Source organism: Heterodontus francisci, chromosome 4 (genome assembly GCF_036365525.1).
Source record: "Heterodontus francisci isolate sHetFra1 chromosome 4, sHetFra1.hap1, whole genome shotgun sequence".
Classification (NCBI taxonomy): domain Eukaryota; kingdom Metazoa; phylum Chordata; class Chondrichthyes; order Heterodontiformes; family Heterodontidae; genus Heterodontus; species Heterodontus francisci.
In genome coordinates, this window is record NC_090374.1 from 51,232,488 (window position 1) to 51,253,857 (window position 21,370).

At 42.5% G+C, this 21,370-nt stretch overlaps 1 protein-coding gene across 2 annotated transcripts in view; it reads right to left on the reverse strand.

Moving 5' to 3' along the window:
• polk (polymerase (DNA directed) kappa) overlaps positions 1-4,400 on the reverse strand; it is a 102,380-nt gene extending 97,980 nt beyond the window's left edge. Inside the window, exon 1 of one of the 2 annotated variants that reach the window (XM_068029502.1) lies at positions 4,312-4,400. In XM_068029502.1, coding sequence (XP_067885603.1) covers positions 4,312-4,332 — 21 coding nt within the window. In that variant the 5' untranslated portion in view covers positions 4,333-4,400. The remainder of the gene's footprint in view (positions 1-4,311) is intronic. The other variant, XM_068029501.1, reaches the window with a different exon arrangement.
• Positions 4,401-21,370: the final 16,970 nt, after the last annotated feature.

Consider the following 21,370-nt stretch of genomic DNA (forward strand, 5'->3'; position numbering starts at 1 on the left):
ATATAGCAAGGCTGTTAAAAGGGTAATAAATTCTGGTCCATCCTTAGAAAGCTCCCAACGTTCCCAAAGCAGATCCTGTTCCTTGTGATGGTTTCATAGCCCCAACCCAGATCTCCCAGGCTACCTGTATTCTCAGAGGAAGCAGGGGATTATATTCTCAAAAATAATGGAATATTTCAAAACATGCACTAATCTTAAAGAGGATTGAGGAGAGAGCAGAGAATAGAGAGAAGGGACAGGAGAGAATACCTAAATGTAGGATTGGGGAGATGGCGAGAAAAGGGAGGAGGGATGGAAGATGGGGGACCTCACATAGTCTCACTTTTTGTACATGGGGGAGCGGGGTCTGTCTTGTTTGTTTACAGGGATCTCATTTTTGTGCAGGTAGGTCTTTTACTTTTGTTTATAGGATCCCATATTATTGTGGAATGATATGCAGCCCACTCACTGGTATTGATGTGAGTCTCTAGCCCTCTGTCCCAAAAGGTTGTACATCCCTAACAAGACCATCCATCCACTTTGAGGCAAGCAACATTTTATGTCCAGTTTAGGAAAGGAAGTTATCATACTGAATCACTCTGTTCCTTAATGATGGGCTGCTGTAGAGTGTAAAACCTTAATGTTTATTATCTGGGACAGAACAGCCTGTCAAGCTGCCATGCTGAGATTGCACAGAAGCAAAATGTCAACAAAGCTTTTTATTTTCTCTCGACTTTCTTCTCAGTAGCTCTGCTGCTCCCCCATTTAAACCCAGGCCAATTTTTCTCCTCCTAGCACTGAGTTCAATAGTAGCACCCAAATGCCACAGACTAGGGATCAAATCAATTTGATTGCCTGCTTGGATCTTAATTACACTGTGTGGCTCATTTGCCCAATGGGCTAACAGAGGAGGGTGGGGTGGTTAACTGTCGAAGCAAAAATCATTATTCCTGAAGCTTTTATACAAATTAAGTCCAACTAGCATGATTGAAAATCTGAAACAGGGTAGGTAGTTTGTGGAAAGGGTGATGGTAAATAATCATATGGTTTATTATGATGATTGTGTAAATACAGCTTTTATATAATTCACGTAAAACAAGGCATTTGAGTTTTTCATCTTTATAAGACATATAGATGAATACCATGGTGCCTTGAAGTTTAAAATCTATTTTTCAATTACTTTACATATATCTTATGTTATTGGCCATATCTTGGTGTTACAATTTAGAATTTAGTCATTAACGATAGAACAATCTTAGAAACAACCCTTTGCAAATCTCCAGACTCCAAATTCAAACAGCACAAACAAGAAATTAAGTAATAAGCGCAAGTGGAACTGAGTTGTGCAGCATTGAGAGGTAGATCACCATAAACCAGAAGTCATAATTTGGACACCTTAATCACCAACCGATTTGAAAAAAAGAGACATAATTCAGTAATCCACTGCCAAATGTTCATGCCTGCACTTTCCTGATTGGCAAACTTTTGACCATTGTCGGACCCGCAGGAAAGATAACAAGCAGATGCTCAGCACGTCCCGAAAGTGGAAGAATTTTTTTTTAAATCAGAAAACAAATCATTTCAAGCTGCTTATCTACCCATTGAACTCGGAATGTCAAGAGACGCATGGTGAATTTCTATAAGCTGGGAAAAAACGCTTTTAAAAAGACTCAATATTGCGCAAGCTAGTAGCTCAAAAACTGGGAGTTCACATCCCTATGTGGCCTAATAGTTCTGAGCAGGCTTCCTTCAGAGTGTGACTTTGAGCCATCTCAGACAAATCTTCAATCTTGGTGGTGAGAAAAACTGCAAGGAGTCCCTTACTTTTTCCAACGTGTTAGTAAACAGCATTAGCATTCTACAGGTTTGATTGTCTCCTCGTCCTGACCAGAAGTGTTATTAGCAAAGTTCTGGGATTACATTGCCTGCAAAGTTAGGTTAAGAATTCTTAGGGCTGCGGGCCACAACTCCCCCATCCATTGGAACACAAACATACTGTAAAATGCATGAAGAAATGAAGCCAGGAAACGATTACATTCTGCATTAAAAATAATGCAAATCATATCACAACACCTTATATTTATATTGCACCTTTAAAGTAATAAAACATCCCAAGGCACTTACAGAAGCATTATAAAACAAAATACAATACTCAGCCACATAAGGAGATATTAGGTCAGGTAACCAAAAGCTTGGTTAAAGAGGTAAGTTTTAAGGAGTGTCTTAAAGGAGGAAAACAAGGGAGAGAGGCAGAGAGATATAAAGAGGGAATTCCAGAGCTTAGAGCCTAGGCAACTGACGGCACAGCCACCAGGGGAGCAGCGATTAAAATCAGGGATGCCCAAGAGGCCAGAATTAGATGAACTCATATACATGCTTAAATGAAACTGTCTCTTAGCAGGGGTCCCATTTTTGGCAACTGGCTCTGCACTACATTATCTAGTAAGGTACTATTCGTAGTGCAAAATCTTATATTATAAAACATTTTTTATTATTTTTTTATTTTAGAGTTACAGCACTGAAACAGGCCCTTCGGTCCACCGAGTCTGTGCTGACCATCAACCCCCCATTTATACTAATCCTACATTTATCCCATATTCCTACCACATCCCCACCTTCCCTCAATTCCCCTACCACCTAGCTATACTAGGGGCAATTTATAATGGTCAGTTTACCTATCAATCTGCAAGTCTTTGGCTGTGGGAGGAAACCGGAGCACCCGGCGAAAACCCACGCGGTCACAGGGAGAACTTGCAAACTCCGCACAGGCAGTACCCAGAATCGAACCCGGGTCGCTGGAGCTGTGAGGCTGCAGTGCTAACCACTGCACCGCCCCACCTGTACACTGTACAGCTACAGAAGGTATCTGTATAGTGCCAGTTGTTGAATTATTGCTACACCCTTACCCCATCCCTCAATTTAGTTGCCTGCATTTAAACCTTTGTAATTTGACAGCTGGAGGACTTATCAATGCTGTTTACTATGTTTTAGTGAGTAAGGAAACCCCTTGACTATTACCCGTATTATAAAACCATCAATAACTCCACATCTTACTCAATTGTCCAATGAGACTGACAGTGCAGGCTCGTTCCAAAGGGAGATTAGAACACTTTGGCCCAGATTTTGCTGAACTGGAGCATCTCACAGCACGCATTAGTTAGACCTTATCCTCACCTTTCAGCTTGAAAATGTTTTGCCCCCTAAGTTGCTGTATGGGCAAAAAGGCGTCCATGCCCTTGGTGAGTGACAGGAACAACAGTCTCCTTAGCTAATGAGAATTAAGGATTGAGAAAGATACAATAACGATAGAGAGGTAAACAGGATGAATTAGTCAAATGAGGTACAGAAAGAGAAAGAAAGATCGTAAAGAGAAAGAGACACAAAAAGGAAAAGTAAGAGAAAAAGAATTGAAATCTCTCATGATTTACTTCCTGTTGGAATGACACTCCACAATTTCAGTCGTTCCCTTTCTGGGCTAGAGAGACTGATCGGAATTGCAGAAAAATAATTTAATCATTAAAAAGGTACTTGCACATTGAGTGCCAGCCCTAACTTTCTGCAGCAAGTCTAACTAGCAATTAATGTGCAGATGCAGCAAGTTCAGGAAACAAAGGGAGATTGAGAGTGAGTGAGCTACTGTTCTCATGAGGCTAATGGCAGAGCATCACAAATCGTTTACCAACTTGTGCAGATTTACAATTCACAGAATATTTCTTTCTCATCAGGTTATTAGACGATTTACAAATTAACAGCACACCTATTAAAACTCACATTTTGGCAAAATCTGGTCCATTATTTTACAAGTGACTACACTTCAAAAGTACCTAATTGGCTATGTCATGAAAGGTATTACATAACCTCGTTCTTTAGACAAGGCTGGACTCCGCATCAGTACTGTACTTAAAAATCTTAACAACTGCGGTACAGATCATGGGTTAAGGTCAATCAGCAAAATCTGATGTGTCTCAATAATATCACAGGACGAGTCAGATCTGATTAACCTGGAATGAGACTGAGTCATTTTCTCCCCCAAGAGTCTGTGACAAAGCGCCCTGGGAATGATCGAACCATTGACATGTGGAGCTTTTAAAACAAAACCTGCCGCATAATCAGCAACTGGGCTGCAGGACATTTCCTTTAATGACAACTTTCCTAACTGTGGTTTCCAGCCAAAGGCGCACTGGGAAATGGCTCATTGCCATCGCTTGTCATTTGTGCAGCTTCCGGTCCTGGTAACTGGGCGAAGATCTAAAGGGACATGCTGCTCAAACATTAAAGATCTTTAAGAACACATGGGAGAAACACAGATACGTTTTTATTAGAAAACGTTACCCGGGCTGTCACTAAACGCATTCAGACGCTTTCATCCCCACGTCCCTCCGTCAGCTGCCACTCAGCTTCTCATCCGGTGCTTACGTCACTTCCTGGCAACCAATGCGCCACTTCCTAGCAACGGACGTCACAGGGGACACAGCTGGATTGTTGACACATACCCCTTGCATTGCGCAATAGATCAGTTCCAGTAAGCGTTCCCAATTTCTTGGTGCTTTCTATATTTCAGTCAGATGTGCAGGAATGCAAGATTCTGTTTATACCACTGATGTAACATTAAACTTGCATAATCTGTATTATTTTTAAATCCTTACATCTGTACATATTGTCTTTTTTTGCATTATAGATTATTTCCACATTTATAATGGAAATTAGCCACATAAACTTTTCAGACTGGACTGTAATTATGTCCTTCCCCCTCCCCTCTGCCTCCCCCTCTCCCCCCCGCCTCCCCCTCTCCCCTCCCTCTCCCCTCCGCCTCCCCCAGCCTCCCCCTCCCGCCTCCCCCTCTCTCCCCCCCTCCCCCTCTTCCCCCTCCCCCCTGCCTCCCCTTCTCCCCCTCCCTATATCTCACCACATCATTGTTCCAAGTCCAAGCCAGCATCTCCCTCCCCTATTCCAGCCCTGCCACTCAATCCTTCCACCATCAAAGGCTTCTGTGATTATGAACAGATTACTATGTTGTCAGTAGTGTATAAAAATTATTCCATCATTGACCAGTTAGCTTTTATCCAATTTTCCTTCACCCAAGAGAATGAGGATGTAGATATGGAACTTAGAGAGACTGTGAAGTTCTTGAGCAAATTGTCATAGGGAGCGACAAGGTATTGGAGGTTTTGGAAGGCTTAAAAGTGGACAAATCTCCAGGTCCGGATGATTTGTGTCCCAGGATGCTGTGGGAGGCGAGGGTGGGGATTGCAGGGGCTCTGACCCTAATTTTTAATTCCTCTCTGGCCACGGGGGAGGTGCCAGAGGACTGGAGAACAGCTAATGTGGTCCCACTATTTAAGAAAGGTTGTAGAGATAAGCCAGGGAACTACAGACCAGTGAGTCTCACGCCAGTGGTAGGGAAACTATTGGAGAAAATTCTGGAGAGAATCTATCTCCATTTGGAGAGGCAAAATTTGATTAGGAAAGATCAGCATGGCTTTGTCAGAGGGAGGTCATGCCTAACAAATTTTATTGAATTTTTTGAGCATGTGACCAGGTGTGTAGATGAGGGTAGTGCAGTTGATGTAGTTTACATGGTTTTCAGCAAAGCCTTTGACAAGGTCCCACATGTGAGACTTATCAAGAAAGCAAATGCACATGGGATACAAGGTAACTTGATAAGGTGGATTCAAAATTGGTTTAGCTGTAGGAGACAGAGAGTGATGACAGACGGCTGTTTTAGTGACTGGAAGCCAGTGTCCAGTGGCGTACCACAGGGATCTGTGCTGGGTCCCCTATTGTTTGTCATTTATATAAACGACATAGATGACTATGTGGGGGGTAGGATCAGTAAGTTCGCGGATGACACAAAGATTGGCCGAGTGGTTAACAGTGAGGTGGAATGTCTTGGGTTACGGGAAGATATAGATGGGATGGTCAAACGGGCAGAAAAGTGGCAGATGTAATTTAACGCTGAAAAGTGTGAGGTGATGCACTTTGGAAGGAGTAATGTGACACGGAAGTATTCAAGGAATGGCCTGACACTGGGAAGTTCCGAGGAACAAAGGGACCTTGGCATGTTTCTCCATAGATCTCTGAAGCAGGGTGGTGAAAAAGGCATATGGGACACTTGCCTTTATCAATCGAGGCATAGATTACAAAAGCAGGGAGGTCATGTTGGAGTTGTACAGAACTTTGGTAAGACCACAGCTGGAGTACTGGGTGCAATTCTGGTCGCCACATTATAGGAAGGATGTGATCGCATTGGAGGGGGTGCAGAGGCGATTCACCAGGATGTTGCCTGGGATGGAACATTTAAGCTATGAAGAGAGGTTGGATAGGCTTGGGTTGTTTTCACTGGAGCAGAGAAGACTGAGGGGTGACCTGATCGAGGTGTACAAGACTATGAGGGGCATGGACAGGGTGGATAGGGAGCAGCTGTTCCCCTTAGTTGAAGGGTCAGTTACGAAGGGTCACAAGTTTAAGGTGAGGGGCAGGAGGTTTAAGGGGGATTTGAGGAAGAACTTTTTTACCCAGAGGGTGGTGACGGTCTGGAATGCACTGCCTGGGAGGGTGGTAGAGGCAGGTTGCCTCACATCCTTTAAAAAGTACCTGGATGAGCACTTGGCACGTCATAACATTCAAGGCTATGGGCCTAGTGCTGGCAAATGGGATTAGGTAATCAGGTCAGGTGTCTTTAATGCATCGGTACAGACTCGATGGGCCGAAGGGCCTCTTCTGCACTGTATTATTCTGTGATTCTGTGTCCAAGGAAAGACAGAATCATTGCAGCTACCAGAGGCAGGAGCTGTAAATCCTGCCCTATATTTTCAAGGGAAGTGATGGTGATAAGGAAAGAAGGTAGAGTCACATAGAAAGAGAAGGGAGATAAAGAAACAAGTAAATATATGGCAAGATTAGGAGATATGCAGAAAAACGGAGACAAAAAGGAGCGAACTATAGGTGCCTGATGCTATCAGGCACTAAAAGCCACACCGGCCTCTGACTCCACTAGATAGGTCAAGGAGGCTCATACGTCCAAGTTGACCCCCAATTGAATGGAATTTCTGATTGGTGCAAGGCCTGATAACTCCCATAGGAGCCAGTGCCTCACAGCTGGAGTTATCTATCAGCAGTTTCCTCCATGCCAGTCTGTACTGTGTGGAAGGATTTCTTGTACAGGCTGCTCCTGCACGCTCGTCACTTCATTGCCCTTGTGTTCCATCCGGATACAGCCTGGCATTCCATTTTGTCATCCAGTGGAGGTGGGATTCTCAAGTGGATGGCTCTCTATGCAGGAGTCCTCCCTTCTTCCACCGGGGATCTGACAGCACTCATGTACAACAGGCTTTTAAACAGATTCACAACTCCCAGGCTGCCTGAAATTTTTGCGGGCGGTAAGAGTCAGTGTTTCATGTGCACATTGAATGTGAGAGGTTGCTGCTCTTCTTCCACTATTTGAAGGGGCTGGTCCTCAATTTCTGGCTGCACTTCAGTCCCAGGCTCCTAATCATTGGCCACTCACTGCAGAAGACAGCAGGCAAATTGGAGGTCCTCCTCATGGGTCCATGCCTGGGTCTGGCCAAGGTGGTCATTAACAGATTCGGTCAATGCTCAGTCAAGGGGGCTGTTCAGTCTGACTGCTTGACTCTCTTTCACAGCTATGTCTGCACCCTGGTGTCTCTGGAGGCTGCTTGAGGCCTTCTGCGACCAGAGGTCACCAAAGGACTGCCACTATAGGGAGAAAATTATCAAGGTACTGTAATCTGAATGGTTAAAGCCACGTGTTGCTAAAACAGCAGTTGAGGGGTTAAAGTTTGTACATACAGGAGAACTTGCCTGAAGCAATAATGGAAATTTGCATACCCCAAGCTTCACCAACAACCACGTGTTTTTTAGATGCATATCCGCAGGGTATTACAAATTGATACTGGAGAAAATTTAACCCCGTTTGATGACACATAACCATCCCTGACAAACTCCAACAAAAAATCAAATCTGCACAGCTGTTGCATACAAAAACAGCTGCAGCAATTTCTGAGATTAATGAGTGAATTTGAGGAATGAGTATTGAGAATGAATGCAAAATACTGCGGATGCTGGAAATCTGAAATAAAAACAAGAAATGCTGGAACCACTCAGCAGGTCTGGCAGCATCTGTGGAAAGAGAAGCAGAGTTAACGTTTCGGGTCAGTGACCCTTCATCGGAACTGTTCCGAAAAAGGGTCACTGACTCGAAACGGTAACTCTGCTTTTCTTTCCACAGATGCTGCCAGACCTGCTGAGTGGTTCCAGCATTTCTTTTTTTTATTTGAGAATGAATGTGCGTTTTCTACTTTTGTTCCGACAACTAATTAAATGCTCCTATTGTCACATTTCATTCCGCATATAGTCATAGAGTTATACAGCACAGAAACAGGCCATTCGGCCCATCATGTCTGTGCCAGCCATACAGCACCCAACTATTCTAGTCCCATATTCCTGCACTTGGCCCATAGCCCTGTATGCTATGGCATTTCAAGTGCTCATCTAAATACTTCTTAAATGTTGTGAGGGTTCCTGCCTCCACCACCTCTTCAGATTCCAGATTCCAACCACCCTCTGGGTGAAAAATGTTTCCTCAAATCTCCCCTAATCCTCCTGCCCCTTACCCTAAATCTATGCCCCCTGGTTATTGACCCCTCCGCTAAGGGAAAAAGTTTCCTCCTATCTAACCTATCAATGCACCTCATAATCTTGTACACCTCAATCATGTCCCCCCTCAGCCTTCTCTGCTCCAAGGAAAACAACCCTAGCCTTTTCAGTCTCTCTTCATAGCTGAAATGCTCCAACCCAGGCAACATCCTGGTGAATTTCCTCTGCACCCTCTCCAGTGCAATCACATCCTTCCTATAGTGTGGTGCCCAGAACTCTTCACAGTACTCCAGCTGTGGCCTAACTAGCGTTTTATACAGCTCCATCATAACCTCCCTGCTCTTATATTCTATGCCTCGGCTAATAAAGGCAAGTATCCCATATGCCTTCCTAACCACCTTATCTACCTGTGCTGCTGCCTTCAGTGATCTATGGATAAGTACACCAAGGTTCCTCCGACTTTCTGTACTTCCTAGGGTCCTGCCATCCATTGTGTATTCCCTTGCCTTGTTAGTCCTCCCAAAATGCATTACACTTTTCAGGATTAAATTCCATTTGCCACTGCTCCGCCCATCTTACCAGCCTATTTATATCTCCCTGTAATCTAAGGATTTCCACCTCATTATTTACAACACCACCGATTTTCGTGTCATCTGCGAACTTACTGATCATACCTCCTACATTCACATCTAAATCATTAATGTACACTACAAACAGCAAGGGTCCCAGCACCGATCCCTGTGGTACACCACTGGTGCAAGGTGTCAAGAAAACACTATATGCCAAATGAGAAATATTAATTCATCTGTTGGAAACTTACCTACAAAATCCTACAGTTAACTTTAAAAAAACTGACCACCAAGATGGCCACCACAATTTGCATCTAAAATACCAGGAAATCGAATCGGAGACACAAGTCTAACAAGTAGCACAACCAGGACAATGCTTTGGCTAACTGAGTAGATTATCCAGATCACCCTCGTTAGTTGGAACTTCAAAGCCATCTTGAGGCATTCATGAGTGGAGACGTCCCTCCGGGGGGTAAACACTCACAACACCACCTGAGAGAGATTTTGGGTTTTGGACTTTGGACCTCATTAAAAACAAAGGGGATTGAGAAAACCATGTGACCATCTCCCCAGGCTGTGTAAAACTGGCAGTTTTGTTACACACAAGAGACAAGCAGTAATTAAGTGTGCAGCAGCAGGGAAGGCCGTGTGCCTCCCTCCCTCCCTCTCTCTCTCTCTCCAGAAAACATCAAGTTTGAAAACCGTCTGACTGTGAACTCTCCAAGTCTACAGACTGCTACAGTAACCGGGGAAAGAGCACCACCTACAAGACTGCCTCCAAGAAAACCCTGAGCCAAGCGGGCCAACCTCAAAGTGTGCTTTGACCAGCCAAGACTTCAAGAATACAACTCCAGCCGGAAGACCAACGAATCATCCAATCTCAGACTGTATATTTAACTTTTATTTATTCTGGACTTTAATCCAACCAAAAACCTACTTCCAACTTTGTAATCTATTTGTGTGATCCTCGTGTGAATGTGTGTGTGAATGTGTCGCATATTATTTTATTATTTTTAGATCAGGTTTAGCTTGTTGAGTATAATAAACTCACCTCTTTCGTGTTTAAATGCAAGAAAACCTGTCTGATTGGTTCTTTCACGATCACATTAAAGTTAAAAGGTAAAATGCTCACTGAAGCGGTAAGCGCAACCACTGCTTAAAAAGGAATAAACCCTGTTGCGGTCAAATAAGAGGAAGGGCAAGAGGGGCAACTATGACCCCTCATCACATGGCTGTAACAATATTCATTTCATTACCCATGTATGGTCACATTTTTGACTTTCATAAATCACTTAAGTCAAGTTTTAGCTTTAAGGTTATTGAGTTTAACTTTTTTGGGCATCTTATGATCTAAATTAAACAGACTGATGAACACGCAGCCTAATCCTCATCTATTGTCTGAAGATATTGTCCTTTCAGATAGTAGTAAACTGTTTTTCATTAGACATGTCTGCCAGAATACCTTCCTGGCAGCTAATGAAATAAGAAACTTCTACTTCCTGTATGGTTTTCTCAAGATGTTCTTATCACTTCCAGTATTTATTGCAAAAGGAATTTACTGGAGTGTGTACATTGCAGTTCATTCAAAAATTGACATTCCTTTCTCACACTGCCCCTAGCCCCCATTGGTGTGCTAAAAGCCTGTCCTTTACATCAATGTGTCTTTCATAAGTGTGTTTTAAACAAATTATCCTCCAGTTCCATATTATATAAAGCTATAGTATACCACCTAGTTTATTCCATTTAATTATATGGGCCTATTGTTACAATTTGTAGAGGGGATGTGGGATAGAATGAACATAGGTTTTATAAGGAAGGTCATGAAATGTTTATCTTGAAGAAGCAAGTTGTGTCTATGAGCAGACATGGGGCTGAAAGAGCAGGTTTGTAGATTAATAAAATATTCGGGAATTTTTCTCACTTTACCTTTGGCAAGGAAACTTTGCAGAACCCTTAGGAAAGAACCTGCATTTATGTGGCACAATTCCTCAGGAAAATGTTTCACAGCTAATTATTTTTGATGTGTAGTGACTGTTGGATGTAGACAAACACCGAAGCCCCATAAACATTAATGAGGTAAATGATCCTTTGTCGATGGTAATGGTTGAGGGATAAATGTTGGCCAGAACATGAGTTCCATGAGATTGCTTACGTCTGACTGAACAAGCAGATAAGGTTAAAAGCAAAATACTGCAGATGCTGGAAATCCGAAATAAAAACAGAAAGTGCTGGAAATAGCAGGTCAGGCAGCATCTGTGGAGAGAGAAGCAGAATTAACATTTCAGGTCTGTGACCTTTCATCAGAACTGGTAAAAGTTAGAAAAGTATTAGGTTTTAAGCAAGTGAAGGGGGGGGTGGGGAGTGGTGATGGGGGAGAGAAAAAAAGGGAAGGTGTGTGATAGGGCAGAGGGCAGGAGGGATTAAATAACAAAGATGTCATGGGACAAAGGCAAAGAGAGTGTTAATGGTTGTGGTGAACGACAAAGCATTAGTCCAGAGAGAATGTTAATGGCAGAGTAATGAGCAGCTCTGTCCAAAAACACATGAAAAACATGGACATGGTTGAAAAATAAAATAAAATAATTTTAAAAGATAAATAAAAAGACCATTCATGCTCTGAAACTTTTGAACTCAATGTTGAGTTCGCAAGACTGTTGAGTGCTTAATCAAAAGATGAGGTGCTGCTCCTCGACCTTGCGTTGATAAGCAGATAAGGATTCCATTTAACGTCTCATCTGAAAGATAGCACCTCCAATGCTGCAACACACCATCAGTGTTGCCCTGATATGTCAGCCTATATGATGTATTCAAGTACTGCAGTGGGACTCAAACCCATAACATTCTGGTTCAATAGTGAGAATACTGCTCAGCAAACCTGACATTTGTTAGGCAGATTATATTATAAAACAAGTTGTAATTGGTCCATGAAAGAAACAGGCTTAATAGCCAAATGTTTTTTTTTTCTCATTCAGTATGTTTATGTTTTGCAATTAGCAATTTAAATCTTATCTCTGTGACAAATAAGTACCTGGAATGAAGTAGGTTTGTAATTTTAACTTTTGATTTTGGGTATTATTTTCATGGGTTATTGCTCACATCTGTACACATAATCCTTAGATCATTTAAATGTTCCTGTAATTTTTTCAGAGACCATCAGTGCTCTGCTTGTGTTACAAGTTGTTGAATTATCTGTGAATTGTGCTCAGTAAAGATTGGGCTCAGTGGCACAGAACCAATAAGGCAATTTACCAAAATTCCATGCCAGTCGCTATTTCCAATTTTTCTCTGTTAACACCACAAAGGTGCTCAGAAAGGTAATGGTTTATTTGCAATCGATTATTTCTGCATTGGGATTATTGATCCATGGAGAGTTGACCATCATTATAACAAGGTGATTTTATAATGCTCCCTATATCATCACCAATTTCAGCCCACTGCTCTCATGTCTTTCATATAAAACATGTATTGCTTATTTTTTAAATGACTTTATATTCATATTCTTTTGCATCTCTCTCCCTGGTATTCAGGGTCCATTTTTTTTTAACATCCAGCACCTCAGTCACAGTTCTCTCACATATATCACATATTCTCACTTTATTATTCTCTACATTTTCTTTCACATTAGGCTTTTTATTCTTTTCCCTTTAATCCTGTTGTCTTTCCTTCTTTCGTTCTTCATTTTCACTTCACAATCTAAACATTCAGTAATCTAAGCCAGGGGTTTCCAAATGTGATAAGCATGGGGGATTTTATTTATTAATTAAGGTTGCCTGTGTAAAAGTGGATTTTCATCACTCACTGGAATGAAATCAAAGTATTATCAGCACCTTTTTGTAGAAAACAATTTACAATTCAAGCTATCACCTATTACTCCAAACACTATGCGTCGATGCTTCAACAAATAATCTCAGCTGTCACAATAATGGCGAGTCGTACCATTAAGTCATTGTTAAGTTGTGTATGTGTATTATAATTTGTCAGAGAGATATCGCCAGCAGTGCCTCCGCAAGATCCTGAAATTCAGTGGTAGGACAGGTGCTCCAATGCTCCAATATCAGCTTCCTCTCTCAGGCCAACACCCCCAGTATCGAGACACAGGTAATGGCTAGTCAGTTACATTGGGCGAGCCACATTGTCCGCATGCCTGACACAAGACTCACAAAACAAGCTTTCTACTCTGAGCTCCGTCACAGCAAGAGACTACCAGGAGGGCAGAGGAAACGCTGCAAGGATGTCCTTAAAGTCTCCCTGAAAAAATGTGACATCTCCACTGATTCATGGGAATCTCTTGCCTGAGACCACTCAAAATGGAGAAGAAGCATCCATGGAGGTGCCAGGCAGTTCGAATAACGTCGACATGGCCAGGCAGTGAGCAAGCACAAACAGCGGAAGGAGCATTCGGAAATTCAAGCATCCCATTCCCTCGCCTTATCAAACACCACCTGCCCCACCTGTGGCAGAGTGTGCGGATCCAGAATTGGACTATTCAGTCACCGAAGGACCCACAGCCCTGGAGTGGAAGGAAGTCATCCTTGTTCCCGAGGGACTGCCTAAGAAGAAGATTATATTTTGTGAATTTTGTACAATGCTTGGGCATTAATGGGGTTAAAATATTAAACCTGTATGCTGGTAGGGTTATAGGGCGGCTGGTAAATTTGGAAGCAGATGCGCCATAAGTAGTGTTTGGGAACCACAGGTCTAACCCAAAGACTTGATATCAATCTGCTCCTATACTCTATCATTTGGGCATGTAGGTTGGGCTTTAAAAACCCTAATGATAAGAGTCAAGTTTGACAGGATTAAGATTCCATATTATTCCAAATGATAAGAATTTCTCTACATTTCACTGTAACAAGTTCAAAAGTGTCTCCTGTGACCGTTCCTGGGAAAGCCGTTTACATTTTGCTGTATGAGGGAAGTATCTCGATAACAATGTGCCCAGGATAAATAATTAACCTTTTTTTACCATTGCTATGTACATGGGAAATAGTATGGGTTATCCCCACATTTGATTTCTCCTATACAATAGTCAGTTTCTCACCAGTATTTTTAAACTTTCAAAACAATAAAAGCCGCAAATCAAAGTAATTTTTATTATCTTGAATCGCACTGTGACAAAAAGCCTTGATATGAAAAAGACAATCCACAGAGTCCTCTGTTTGCCCTGTATTCATATCGTGGGATAGGAAAAACAGAACTGAATAAACAGATATCACTAATAATTTACGCTAACTTACACTTGAAAGTGGAAACCCCATCAATCAGCTTCTCCAAGACCAGACTCAAGTTTTTAAACAATTACATTGTCTTGAGCAGGAAGGGTCGGAAAGCCTGATTGTTAGATTTCTATCTCTTATCTGATTTGATCACATCAAACAGCCTGGTCTGGTTGCTGCAGACTGCCTGTTACTGACGTCATCTTATAAACATTGTGCAAGAAACTTCCAGTTCACATCTCTTCCACAGACTTGCATCCTTTTTTTCAAATGTAATTAGAGACATTGTGGGGTTGGGTGGGGTAGGTAACATCACACTATTTGAATAGTTGTGGTTAAAGAAGGCACTGAGTAATGGCTGCAGCATCTCACTGCAGGGGGAGATTATGCTTGGACCCTAGTTATTCCTGAAGCGGCCAGAACATTGGAGACATTCTGAGGAAATTCTGCATACCTAACAGCCCTGCAGCTAACAAATACTAACAAATAAGTTCTATGCTACTCTTCCACCTGACACTATGTTTCAGTGGTGCAACTGAGATCAGGAATTGCAATAGGGTAATCAATCCTCTAGCCTTCTACTCTCTCTCTCTGTAAACTGGTACCCCAACACGTTGAAACTCAAGAAAAATCTCAAGCTTAAGGAAACTTCTATTGAATTTGTGAACCTTGCTTTTGCATTGCTTTTCTGAAGTTTTTGATCCAGTGATATTTTGCACCTGCAATTTGACAGTTTGTTAATGAGATTTTGTAACATTTTATTGTAACATTAAGGTACTGAGTGTAACAATTTTTGGTCCATTCAATACTAGGCACCTGGAATAAGAGGGAAAGTCCACTGTTAACAACAGGACATGTTTCGTAATCTCTGCCACACCTCTGTTAACCAAATTCATTCTGTCTCCATTTGTGCATGTATTTTGGTTACTGTTCTGCACCCAGTCCATTATTTCTATCTTCCTTGGCCTCTTTGGAGACTTTCTCACCTGTCCTTGCCCTTGCTGTAGTCCAGTTAAAACACCTTTAATTTATCCTAACAGCATTGTGGTTGTACCTACACCACACAGACTGCAGTGGCCGAGAAAGGAAATGAGGGAGGAAATGCAGCTCGCCACCACCTTCTCGAGCAATTAGGGATGGGCAATAAATGCTGGACTTGCCAGCGACGCTCACATCCCAAAATCAAATTTTTAAAAAATCTGCTCGGATACTTTACCTCTTCCTAATTGCTCTCCAACCTATTCCTCATTACCTGCCTTCTTACACTCCAACCACTGATCCAGGCTTGAATCCTCTTTGAATAAGCACACAATAACCTCTCTTGGTATGCTATAAAGACCCATCGAGATACCTGTTGCTACTACCTTCTTTCAAGCAACAACACCAACTGCACTATCTATGATTGCCAATCATCTAGCCTTCTACTTGCCTTGCATACTACGTGGTGGCCCATATCACCAAGTCACCTTGATCTCTCTCTGTAATCCTCTGGCACTTTCTCCTCCTTTGAGCACTTCAGCGTGTTGTATCTCTATGTCCTTTAAAATCCTTGTCCAACACTGCCAACTTCATCCCAGGTTTCTCACATACATTTCCTCCCTCATTTCCTTTCGCGGCCAATGTAATGAATGACTCCTTCTCCTCATTGATGGCAATCTCCATCTTAACTCACCTTCCTCTCCTCTAAATTCACAGCTTCTTGTCCTCTCTAAAGCCTCTCCCCCGTTTATACCCTCCTACACATACTCAGGGGCACCTGCTTGATCTTGCTATTTCCTGCGGCCCCTCTACCATCATGGTATCAATTGCTGACAGAGCCATCTTTGACCAATTCTGTGTGTATCCCTCACTGCCCGCACACCCCTTCCTCCTTCGAACCCCACTTCATTATGCATCTGTGTTTGGAAAAGATTCTCCTGTAAATCATTTCCGGTGGCACTTTCAAACTCCCAACTGGCTAGACTTTGGGCTTCCATTCACCACAATACTTCTGAAGCTTTTGATTTCATCAATCACACCCTTACCTCTATCTTTGTTGCTCTAGTCCCCAGCAAAACATTTATGTTTGCCGTCCCACTCAACACCCAGTATGGTCCTCCTTTTCACTCCCTCAAGTCTAATATTCACAAACATGAGCACTTCTGGATTGGTTGTCCTTCACCAGATCTGGCTGGACTAGATCAAGAACTAATGGCCTCACTATCCTCTGCCAAAACCACACATTACACATTCTGAAAAGCAAAGATACCATCAGCTTCTTTTCGCCACTATCAATCATCTCCTTCAACCCCTCTCCCCTGACCCATACATCCTCACCTCCAACAAGTGCAAAAGGCTCTTGGACCTTCTTTCTAACGAAAAGTTGAGACCATCCATTCAGGTATTTCTGCTACTTTTTTTTTAAGGTATTCCCTTTTCCATCGAGTTAAACCTCTCAAATTTGTGTCCATACTTTTCAGAACTCCCAAGTTGAATCTTTCCAATCAGGTTAATGACACTGCCACTACACTGAAACGGCTCTAAGGTCACAAATGACATCTCCTTGTCGTCCTTGACCTTTCTGCAGCCTTTGACGACCACACTATATATTTTCAGCACCTCTCTTCCATCCTCCAGTCCAGTGGGACTAGCTTCACTTGGTTCCAATCTTACCAATCCAATTGTAGTCAGCATATCTCCGGCAATGATTTTAACATCTAGGCTTATGTAACAGAGGAACTCAAAACTCAACTGGGATTTGGTTTGTTCTTCCCACCCTCACACTATTCGCTCTGGAGTCCCTTCTTGGCTCCCTCCTCTTCCTCGTGAATATGTTGTCCCTTGACATCATTATCTATAAACATAACGTCATCTTCACATATATGCTGATGCTCCATCTCTTCACCACCAAACTTGGCCTCTCCACTGCCTCTGTGTTGTTAAATTGCTTGTCTGACATCCAATTATGCGTGATCTGCAATTTCCTCCAGCTAGACATTAGCTTCAATCCCCCCATCTTTCTTTCCACCACTGTTTCAGATTGAACCAGGCTGCATCCTCAGAGTGCTATTTGACCCGAAGCTGAGTTTCCGACCACACATGATCTCCTTCATGGAAACCACTTGCACCTCCAGAACATTTCTGTCACCACACCCGTCCTTCACCCATCTGTCGCTACAAGAACAACAACCTTTTAAAATTCATTTGTGGGAGTTGGGTGTTTTTATGGCAAGGCCAACATCTATTTCCCCATCCTTAATTGTCATTGAGAAGGTGGTGGTGAGCTGCCTTCTTGAACTGCTGCAGTCCATGTGCTGTTAGTCCACAGTGCTGTTAGGTAGGGAGTTCCAGGATTTGGACCCAGTGACAAAGAAGGAGTGGTGATATATTTCCAAGTCAGGATGGTGTGCGACTTGGAGGAGAACTTGCAGGTGATGGAGTTCTCATGCATCTGCTGCCCTTATCTTCTAGGGGTAGAGGCAGTGTGTTTGGGAGGTGCTGTTGAAGAAGCCTTGGTGAGTTGCTGCAGTACGTCTCATGGATGGTACACAGTGCAGCCACAGTGCACCGGTGGTGGAAAGAATGAATCTTTAAGGTGATGGCAGGCTGCTTTGTCCTGGATGGTCTTGAGCTTCGAGTGTTGTTGGAGCTGCAGTCATCCAGGCAAGTGAAGAATATTCCATCACACTACTTACTTATGCCTTGTGGACTGTGGTAAGGTTTTGGGGAGTTAGGAGGTGAGTTCCTCACTGCAGAACACTCAGCCTCTGACCTCTTGTAGCCACAGTATTTATGTGGCTGTTCCAGGTATGTTTCTGGTCAATGGTGACCCCCAGGATGTTGATGGTGGGGGATTCAGTCATAGTAATGCAAATGAATGTCAAGGAGAGGTGTTTAAGCTCTCTTATGTTGGAGATGGTCATTGCCTGGCACTTATGTGAGACGAATAGGACTCGCCAATTATCAACCCAAACCTGAATGTTGCTGAATCTTGCTGCATGCGGGCACAGACTGCTTCAGTATCAAAGGAGTTGTGAATGGAACTGAACATGTGTAATCATCAGCAAACATCCAACTTCTAACCTTATGATGGAGGGAAGGGCATTGATGAAATAGCTGAAGTAGGCTGGGCCTAGGACACTGTCCTGCAAAACTCCATTGGCAAATATATAGCTCCATTAATGTAGAAAGATGTCCAAAGGTGTTTCACAGAAGTGTAATCAGACAAAATTCAACAACGAGTTAAAGAAGAAGCTATTAGGAGGGGTGCCCGCAAACTTTGTCAAGGAAATGGGTTATAAGAAGGGTGTTAAAGTAGGAAGCACAATAGATGTTATATTGTGGTGGTTTGTAATCCTAGCCCCTTTTTGGGGCTATGCTGGATCAGGTGTACTTCTCAGATGATTATTTTCACTTAAGGTTGAGAAAGACAGATCCTAATGACACCTGCATGGGTCTGAAGGACTGATCTAACTCTCCCTAAAAGAAAGGAACCAGCTGCGAATATCACCATCTTCCAGGTAGCCTTTTTAACAAATTTCAGATAGATTATAACAACCCAGGTATTATAAGGGTCTGGGAATCTCTCAGTAATGTACCACCCCACCAAAGAGTGTACAGAGACTGGTTCACGAGTTAGCGACACAGAAGACTGTGAGAGACAAAATTATTTCTAAATTGTATAACAGTTTATTAAGTAACCAAGCATGTAATTTACAGTTGGTGAGATAGTCAATCGCAACGTTAATCGACCTAGGAAAAGAAAGAAAGTACGATCTTGTTTCTAGTAGAGAATCTAATTTTTAAATCTGAATATTGTTACAGTAAAATATTTAACTAGGATATCCATCAATTATTAAAGTAACATTTACCTTAAATCCCTGAGTAGAAGACTATAGTTTAGTGAGATACTTCTCATAGAGTCATAGAGTTTTACAGCACAGAAACAGGCCCTTCGGCCCAACGAGCCTATGCCGACCATCAAGCATCTGTCCTAACTAATCCCATTTCCCCGCACTTGGCCCGTGGCCTTGTATGTTATGGCGTTTCAAGTGCTCATCTAAATATTTCTTGAATGTTGTGAGTGTTCCTGCCTCTATCACTCCTTCAGGCAGTGTGTTCCAGATTCCAACCACCCTCTGGGTGAAAAAATTCCTCCTCAACTCCCCTCTAAACCTCCTGCCCCTTACCTTAAATCTATGCCCCCTAGTTTTCTGTCCCAGTAAAGCGATGAACTATCATCGCCTCACCTCAATAGTCGTTTCTCTACCATGAAAGATATTGGAACATGTCCAACAAATCTAAAAATCCAATTTGTGTTTCCAATATTTATACTGTGTTTCAAATTGCATAACTAATTTCTTACTTATGGGGGTGTTACCTCTTCTGCAAGTTCTGCAAATAAGGCTGTATAAATGTTAATTTCGAGTTAAAATCCACTCTCTTTGATTCTGAAGGAAGGTTGTATAACTATTAATTGCTAAGTAAAGTCATTCCCCTTTCAATTTCTAAGAAAGGTAAGCTGCGAGCTTTGTGATGGTCAATTTCTCATTTGTCATCTAAATGTGTTTCAGGATTATAATTCAGTTTTTTTGCGTTTAGTTAGTTCTGTCAAAAAGTTCAGTTGACTGTGGTTTAGGGCTATCAGCATAAAACTATCTTATCAGCTATTACACTGTAGTAGATTTTGTAACTGTTTGCAAAACAATGTTGTAAATGTTTTACTGTGTGATGATATTCGTGACTTTTGGGAGTGAATCCCCCTTATCAGAAGCTGCCTTTATGTTCTAAGATGAGGCAAGCTTTTTCACTGAGGCTTTTAGTATTATAGAAATTAATATTTTTAACCTTTTGGGAGGATGAACCCTTTTTAAAAAAATGTTATCCCTCATTCATAGGAAAATAATTATTTTAACTTTATAACCCCTCATTATGGCTGGGTTCCTTCACTATCACCTCTCCATCTCCTGCTTCTCCTTCAGGAACCTCCTTAAAACTTTTCTGTCACCAAGCTTTTAGACAGTTTTCATAAAATCTCCTTATTCGGCTCCGCATTCATTTTTTTCCATATGCCGCTGTGAAGCACTTTGAAAATTTTTTTTATGTTGAAAAGCTCTATATAAATGCAATTTTTTGTTATAGAAGCAGTGGTAGCTGAAATCTGAGAAGCTACCAAAATCCGTTTATGTCCTCCTGGAGCCTTGTTACTACAGAATCACCTGGATTGCCACCCTCCAGGGTGTTTTGTGTATCTTGAGAAACATCCCACAATGCATTGCAGATGCATGTAGTGGACTCCTCTCATTTCTTCATTGATGTAAACCAGATGCACAAAAAAAGTCTCCACTGATTGCACATAATTCTGATGATCCCTGGTCATAGCTCTTATGAAATCAGCAGCCTTGATACTAGTGCCCTATGGCTCCTCAACTGAGGACAGTGATTAGTTCACCATCTGTGGAGAAATGGCACTGTCCTCCTGGTTCTCCGACTCATTAGTACTTGGTGCTTCACATGGTGAAAATCCTTCTGATTCATTGGGCTGAATTTTATGTCGGGGTCGTGGTGGGGCGGGGTGTGGGGGGGGGTGCGCAAAATGCCTCTGGGAGAGGGCTGCCACGCACCCTGATGCCAGGATGGCCGCTTGGCGACGGGACCGCCATTTAAATATTTAAATTAATTAAAATCAATGAATTAATGATATTCACGTTTCCACCAATCTTCATGCCGCTGGCCAGCACTCCCGTGCCTTTGGATCCCCATCCGGGGAACCGAGGCGGAACACTGGTTGGGAGGGGGGAGGAGGTAATTTTCTCTGTGCGGGAAAGGGGGGAGCGGGATCAAAGTAATATCATTGGTGTAGGGGATGGTGGGAAGGGTTATAGTTTAAAGTTTATGCACTTTGGTGGGGGAAAGTCAGGAGGACAAGGTATTTTGGGGGAGACAGGTCAAGTAATTAATTCTGTCGTTAATGGGGGGGGGTGGGAGAGGGGCACAATAAATGTTTTTTTT